This window comes from Salmo trutta, chromosome 3 (genome assembly GCF_901001165.1).
Source record: "Salmo trutta chromosome 3, fSalTru1.1, whole genome shotgun sequence".
Lineage (NCBI taxonomy): Eukaryota > Metazoa > Chordata > Actinopteri > Salmoniformes > Salmonidae > Salmo > Salmo trutta.
The window spans coordinates 66,944,155-66,952,299 of NC_042959.1; the positions used below are offsets into that span (position 1 = coordinate 66,944,155).

The 8,145-nt window shown below is 47.6% G+C and overlaps 1 protein-coding gene across 1 annotated transcript in view; it reads left to right on the plus strand.

Annotated features, from left to right (window-relative positions):
• LOC115184929 (pleckstrin homology domain-containing family O member 1-like) overlaps positions 1–6,607 on the plus strand; it is a 45,454-nt gene extending 38,847 nt beyond the window's left edge. Inside the window, exons 5-6 of the mRNA XM_029745509.1 lie at positions 405–506; positions 782–6,607. Of these exons, the coding sequence (XP_029601369.1) occupies positions 405–506; positions 782–1,570 (891 nt within the window). The 3' untranslated portion in view covers positions 1,571–6,607. The remainder of the gene's footprint in view (positions 1–404; positions 507–781) is intronic.
• Positions 6,608–8,145: the final 1,538 nt, after the last annotated feature.

Sequence of the window (8,145 nt, forward strand, 5' to 3'; positions counted from 1 at the left end):
GTTATCACTAGATGACAGTGCAGACGTGTTGGTCATCAGTGTAGCTATAGGTTAGCTATAGGTTAGCTATAGGTTAGCTATAGGTTATCTATAGGTTAGCGGCCTGTTTCCCAAGGCCTTATGCAAATTGTTGTGGCCCATTTGGCCCAGTGCATCACATGCCTGTAGATAATCAATCAATGATTAGGTCCATAATATTGATCAATAAACTACCCAACCCACTCTGACACAAACACAGTCCTCAGGCTAATGTGAAAGCATGTCAATCCCCTCACTCCACATGTGACTGTTCCATTATCTATTTCTCTCTCTCTCTCTCTCTCTCTCTCTCTCTCTCTCTCTCTCTCTCTCTCTCTCTCTCTCATCTTTCTTTATCTATTTCTTTTTTTCTTGCTTTCTTTCAGGTGATGGTTGAGGATGAAAACCTTCTGTCCCATCTCACACGGGACAGGGCTAAGATCCCTCACACACGGCGCCTGCCTACACGAGGACACATCATGGCTGTGGTAGGTATCCTGCTTCCCCTGGCCTGTCTTGTCTTAGCCCTCCTTATTACCACAACGGCTGGTTGGAGACAATTCCAACTCGGTCAATTGAGCTTTAATTCAATGAGTCAGTTGGACATGGTAATGATCAAACTACTTTCAACTGGAATTTTTCATTAGTTTAATCCAATTCATTTCCTAACTTAACTAAATCACACTGGGCCTTACCCTGATCTCAGTGTTTCTCACTGTGTCTAATATCACTAACAGACTGTTTCTCCTTGTTCCGTATCCAGGCCTCCACTTCTACCTCTGACGGCATGTTGACCCTTGACCTGATCCAGGAGGAGGACAGCCCCAGCACAGACGGCCAGGACACCTGTGACAAGAGCTTCCGGGCCAACCTGGACAAATCCACTCAGCTCGACTGCCTCAGGTCCAAAACAGAGGGTGCCATCAGTAGCATCTGTCTAGCGACTCCCGCAGAGGTCACTGGGAAGTCCCAGAGCCTGCCGCGCGATACCGGGGTCACCTGGGACGACAAACAGCAACTTCAGAGCCCGATGGGGAAGTCCTGCACTCCTCAGCCGGGCAAGAGGCTCACACCAGCCGAGAAAAGCCGCTGCGCCTCCATGGACGAGATCCTCTCACACTCCGGGACGCAGGCCACCAAACCCAGGACATCCATCCCCCGCTCTGCCACCTCCGCCCCCCCGGGCAACCTGCCGCCCATCAGCCAGCTGCAGGACCTAATCGCTCAGAAGCTGGAGAGAACTCAGGAGCTGCTGATGCAGGTGCAGGGGACGAAGGGGGAGGAGGTGGAGCGGGGGAAGGGGAAAGGGAAGTACTCGCCAGGTTCCAAGGGCTCCAGGGGTTCCTCGGACGGGGCCCGGGCGGAGGCAGAGAGGCTGCTGAAGGAGGCAGCGTCCACATGGGGTCAGGCCAAGGATGTTCTAGAGGAGGTGAAGGAGCTGAGGGCTCTCTACCGTCAGCTGGACTCCCCACCCATCACCCCTGCCTCCCTCTCACCCCTCACACCCTCCAACAGCGGCAAGCAGACTGACTACAGGAAGAGCATGATGTGACTGTCAGAGAACTCAACACAGACTGGACTATGAATCCCTAAGCAAAAAAAACCATCTCAACATGCAAAGCCACAATATTGTTAAATATGTCTGTTTCTCTCCTTCTGTGTCCTTTCACTTTATTGATGCTGTGACAAAGTGAGGACATTCAGTTGCCCAACGACGTCCCCTGTGCTTGACCACTGTGCCCTTACATGTCTGCTTGATGAAGGGTGTGGGGGGCAAAGGGAAGGGGCCAATCTAGGGTCTGAGGTACATGTTGGCCAGGGAGTCCAGTAGAGATCCTGTCTCTCTGTACTGACCGGCTGCTGAAAGACCTTGTGATACTGCAGTGTCGGGTTTTACTCACAATCTCAATGTTTTCCTCTGCGTTGGTTGTCAAACAGGGGATGTTGCAAGGTTTGGGTGGGGAATCAGAAGGGCTCTGCTCTCCAGGGATAGACACACAGTGGTTGAGGATAACTCAGATTACAGGAAGGGAAACATGGCGTCCAGACCAGCCCGCATGTTGGGAATGGGAATGTTTTCCTTTTTCTGTTACACAACACACTGGAAGGTTGGTCTGAGCCAGATTCCCAACGACCACCACTCTAAAAGCAACAGCAGCCCACCCACCGTACATCATACAGTACAGCATTCTCCCTCCCTCCCGCTGCTGCTCTGGGAATGGAGCTCAGTGGACTCCTCATCTCTGCTGGTCCATTATGATTCACAGGGGCAAGGGGAACCAGTTCACATAGTCAGAACACACTGGCGTTCCATAGGGTGTTTCTGTCTGTTCCATGAGCCATATGATACAGTCAAAATGGAGGACGTCTGTCTGGGTTGTGTTGTTACTAGATGGTACATACTAGGACAGGGCTGTTCCTTTCCTGTAGGCCTACAGCCAGTTGTCTTCAGCCAGTTGCCACTGCAGCCATTGATTCTCATGCTACTGTAGAGCCATGGAGCCGGGATGGCGTCTGTGTGTGTCTGGTGTGAGTGGTGATTCTCATGCTACTGTAGAGCCATGGAGCCGGGATGGCGTCTGTGTGTGTCTGGTGTGAGTGGTGATTCTCATGTTACTGTAGAGCCATGGAACCGGGATGGCGTCTGTGTGTGTCTGGTGTGAGTGGTGATTCTCATGCTACTGTAGAGCCATGGAGCCGGGATGGCGTCTGTGTGTGTCTGGTGTGAGTGGTGATTCTCATGCTACTGTAGAGCCATGGAGCCGGGATGGCGTCTGTGTGTGTCTGGTGTGAGTGGTGATTCTCATGCTACTGTAGAGCCATGGAACCGGGATGGCGTCTGTGTGTGTCTGGTATGAGTGGTGATTCTCATGCTACTGTAGAGCCATGGACCCGGGATGGCGTCTGTGTGTGTCTGGTGTGAGTGGTGATTCTCATGCTACTGTAGAGCCATGGAGCCGGGATGGCGTCTGTGTGTGTCTGGTGTGAGTGGTGATTCTCATGCTACTGTAGAGCCATGGAGCCGGGATGGCGTCTGTGTGTGTCTGGTGTGAGTGGTGATTCTCATGTTACTGTAGAGCCATGGAACCGGGATGGCGTCTGTGTGTGTCTGGTGTGAGTGGTGATTCTCATGCTACTGTAGAGCCATGGAGCCGGGATGGCGTCTGTGTGTGTCTGGTGTGAGTGGTGATTCTCATGCTACTGTAGAGCCATGGAGCCGGGATGGCGTCTGTGTGTGTCTGGTGTGAGTGGTGATTCTCATGCTACTGTAGAGCCATGGAACCGGGATGGCGTCTGTGTGTGTCTGGTATGAGTGGTGATTCTCATGCTACTGTAGAGCCATGGACCCGGGATGGCGTCTGTGTGTGTCTGGTGTGAGTGGTGATTCTCATGCTACTGTAGAGCCATGGAGTCGGGATGGCGTCTGTGTGTGTCTGGTGTGAGTGGTGATTCTCATGCTACTGTAGAGCCATGGAGCCGGGATGGCGTCTGTGTGTGTCTGGTGTGAGTGGTGATTCTCATGTTACTGTAGAGCCATGGAACCGGGATGGCGTCTGTGTGTGTCTGGTGTGAGTGGTGATTCTCATGCTACTGTAGAGCCATGGAGCCGGGATGGCGTCTGTGTGTGTCTGGTATGAGTGGTGATTCTCATGCTACTGTAGAGCCATGGAGCCGGGATGGCGTCTGTGTGTGTCTGGTATGAGTGGTGATTCTCATGCTACTGTAGAGCCATGGAGCCGGGATGGCGTCTGTGTGTGTCTGGTATGAGTGGTGATTCTCATGCTACTGTAGAGCCATGGAGCCGGGATGGCGTCTGTGTGTGTCTGGTGTGAGTGGTGATTCTCATGCTACTGTAGAGCCATGGAGCCGGGATGGCGTCTGTGTGTGTCTGGTGTGAGTGGTGAATATCATGCTACTGTAGAGCCATGGAGCCGGGATGGCGTCTGTGTGTGTCTGGTATGAGTGGTGATTCTCATGCTACTGTAGAGCCATGGAGCCGGGATGGCGTCTGTGTGTGTCTGGTATGAGTGGTGAATATCATGCTACTGTAGAGCCATGGAGCCGGGATGGCGTCTGTGTGTGTCTGGTATGAGTGGTGATTCTCATGCTACTGTAGAGCCATGGAGCCAGGATGGCGTCTGTGTGTGTCTGGTGTGAGTGGTGAATATCATGCTACTGTAGAGCCATGGAGCCGGGATGGCGTCTGTGTGTGTCTGGTGTGAGTGGGAGGCATGACATAGAGGTCAGATGCAGTACTGAGGAGAGGAACCACTTGTAAGTGATTTGCTAAAATCGTAATAATAACAGAATTGCACTATGAAGGAAGGCTGTAAAACAAGAGGATGAAACTGGTGGTTGGAAACTGGAGAGAACAGATGTGTCTAATATGGCTTTTCATTCTGTTCTACATATTTGTTACGACAATCTAGTGTTTCTAGAAACATACAGGCTGCATAGTTCCAACGCCTTGATACCTAAGACAGTCGCTCGGCTCGCTACTGTTTGAAAATCTGAGCTTCTCAAAGATACAATACTGTTGATGAACGCATCCCTCCGGCTAGCTAACAGTGATGCTAATGCTTGACCTCTGACCTCCCTGTCCTACTTAAAGTCTTATTGGGTTTATGGCAGAGAAGAGAGCTATGCAACATAGCACAAACACACACAACCACAATGAGAGAGCGAGAGAGAGAGAGAGAGAGAGAGAGAGAGAGAGAGAGAGAGAGAGAGAGAGAGAGAGAGAGAGAGAGAGAGAAGCGGCCAATGGACTGCGTCGCCTGATCAAAACATTCAGTGCGCCTCTCCAGAGCACCCCGCCTTGTTTTATAGTCAGTAGCTACGTATGTTATGTGTTTGCACAGTGCTGTGGAAATGGTTCGCTCTGGACTGTCAGACAGACAAAAAAAACAGTGTTATGATTATGTTGTTATCATTGTTTATATTTTTTATTTGTTTAAAATGCTTTTGTAAGATGATTTAAGGCACTCTTTAGAGAAGAAAATGGCCGGGGCATTCTAGAACGTTCACACTCTTAAAATGCTCAACTGGAAACTCTGCATATTGTAGTGTTACTCTGTTTGTTCAACCAACAACCACAACCCAATAACAGAAGTCAAAAATCATTAACGTTGAAGTTGGATATGGACATGAAAGAGGGTGAAGTGAGAAAGATATGTTAGAAAGAAGACAACAGGAAACATTTAACGGAGTAGGCCATAAACAATATTTTTACTAGTATGTCTATTATTGTTGTTGTTATTTAGTTTTATCTGGGAGGAAGTACTATCTTGTGTGAGGCTGAACACGAAACCTAACGTTTGTGCAATCCTGAAAAGATTGATATGACCGCCGATGCACTGTACATACTCAGAGCAGTTTGAATCATCTCAAAGGATGTTGCTGTATTTTCTTATTGCGTTGCGTTATGATGGAGACGGAAGTGGCTTTGCTTTGCACTGAAGTTCCTCACTTCTGGACTGTCAAAGTACTTGAGACATAACCACTTGTGCAATTATAACAATCAGCCTAATTCAGACAACCAGTGTTCTACATTGAATGTTTGCTTTTTTAAGTCAAAACCTAGCCGAGAATTGTAATAAAATGATTTTTGTATGTCCAATCAGAAGAATACCCTACTGGAATACAGGGCTGGTTTTCATAGGAAATGCTGAGGTAGGAAGTGATTGATCCAAGCATTGTTTTTATGGCAGCAATAATACCATCTTCAAGCTATGCCAAAGATAATATGACTGTACAAGGAAATAAAACTATTCCCATTGAAATACTTTGATAATGTAAATAAGGATGTTTCATACTTTCTAGTTGACAATGTAAACGTCAGCCTACTTGTTCTGACAACCATACCACATGTTGTGTCACACCAACTCCAACCTTAATAATCCATCAAACACCAAGTCAACTTAACCTCTTCTACAGCTGGCAATGCATTCTGGGATATAATAATATAATATATGCCATTTGGCAGACACTTTTATCGAAAGCGATTTACAGTCATGCATGCATCCATTTTAGGTATAGTGGCCCCTGGAATAAAACCCTCAGGTATGGCAGTACAAGCGCCATGCTCTACCACCTGAGCCATACAGGACCAGGATACAGGACCAGGATACAGGATCTGTGGCCACAAGCTGTGAAATCCAACCAATATTGGCCACACATGGCCACACACAAACGCATAACATTCAATCATGACTGTTTTCTTATTTCTGTAAGGTGAAATGTCTTCCTTCTTTTTATGTATGACATGTTGTCATATTTTCAGTTTCCTTTCCAATTTTGTTCACCAAATGTGGGTCTGGCACCAAAACAGTAGCTACCGCAGCCTTAAATACCAAGAGGAATATAGGAAAGTTACTCAGCAACTTCAATGATTGTCCCCCAGCTATTTACAAAATCCTAATTCTTGTGCATTATGGGTGAGATGAAGATTGTAGCATAGGAATACAATAGCAGAGTACGAGCTAGGTGGATTACTAGATGGGAATGAAGGAGGTGTTGTTCAGACTCAGAGGTTTAAATCCTGCTCCCTCAGGGTTCCATTTTAATAAATTGTGCTAAACAAAAGAAATGGAGGATTTACTTTCTCTTCATTTTTGACCAAATCTGTTCAAGAGCATTTGAAACTACACCCACACTCTCTCTGCCAGTCTGTAGAAACTGTATGTACATACACACATACACACACACACACACACACACACACACACACACACACACACACACACACACACACACACACACACACACACACACACACACACACACACACAGGAATGATTCCATGCATGTGTGCACCTCACACCATGTGGCAGGAGCTGCCTGCTAGTCCAACACAGACAGACAGAGAGCTGGGCCTCCGGCATGACGGACTGTGTGTCATCATCCTCCTGTGTTGTCACTGCCAAAGACAGTACAGAGATGGTGGCACCTCCTTAAAACTGGGTGAGATGTGGCACCGATGTTCACAGCCCCATCGAGGCAGGAAGGAGAACAAATACTGACACTGATTTTCAATGAGACACAAAAATACACCACAGAAATGAAGAAGCCAGAACACAGCTGAGAGAAGTCTACTGTGTGAATAGAATACATCCAATACATCCTCTGCCCAATGCACACTTAAATATGCATGCATATTACCCTGTCTTTCTCTCGCTCTGACTCTCTCTCTTTCTGTCGTTTGTTCTCTCTCTGTCTCTCGTTCTCTCGCTCTCTCTCTGTCTCTCTTTCTCGGCCTGTGGAGATCCTGACACTCCATAGGGCAGAATCCCCTCCCAGAGGGCAGCAGGCCCCTGTGGCCTCCATGCTCATTAAACACATGAGAGAGGTCCCTCTGCCTCCTCAAATTAGGACTGACGCTGCTCTGCTCGGTGACTAACTACAGTCACACTCCAGATGTCAACACTTCATCCAACAGCACAGCAGACAGGAAGAAGCTTGCTGTCACCACGAGTCTAATGGGTGTATATGATTTTATGAGCGACACTCCACGTTGACTTACACATTGAGGAAGAAAAGCATCTCATGGTCACCTCAAGCATCCTTGAGGTATTTGTTTAGCACACGTGTTACCATCATTGTAGGCCGTCATTGTAAATAAGAATTTGTTCTTAACTGACTTGGCTAGTTAAATAAAGGTTCAGTTAAAAAATATATATATATATTGAAAGAATATATATAAACTCAGCAAAAAAGAAACGTCCTCTCACTGTCAACTGTGTTAATTTTCAGCAAACTTAACATGTGTAAATATTTGTATGAACATAACAAGATTCAAAAACTGAGACATAAACTGAACAAGTTCCACAGACATGTGACTAACAGAAATGGAATAATGTGTCCATGAACAAAGGGGGGTCAAAAAGTAACAGTCAGTATCTGGTGTGGCCACCAGCTGCATTAAGTACTGCAGTGCATCTCCTCCTCATGGGCTGCACCAGATTTGCTAGTTCTTGCTGTGAGATGTTACCCCACTCTTCCACCAAGGCACCTGCAAGTTCCTGGACATTTCTGGGGGGAATGGCCCTAGCCCTCACACTCCGATCCAACACGTCCCAGACGTGCTCAATGGGATTGAGATCCGGGCTCTTTGCTGGCCATGGCAGA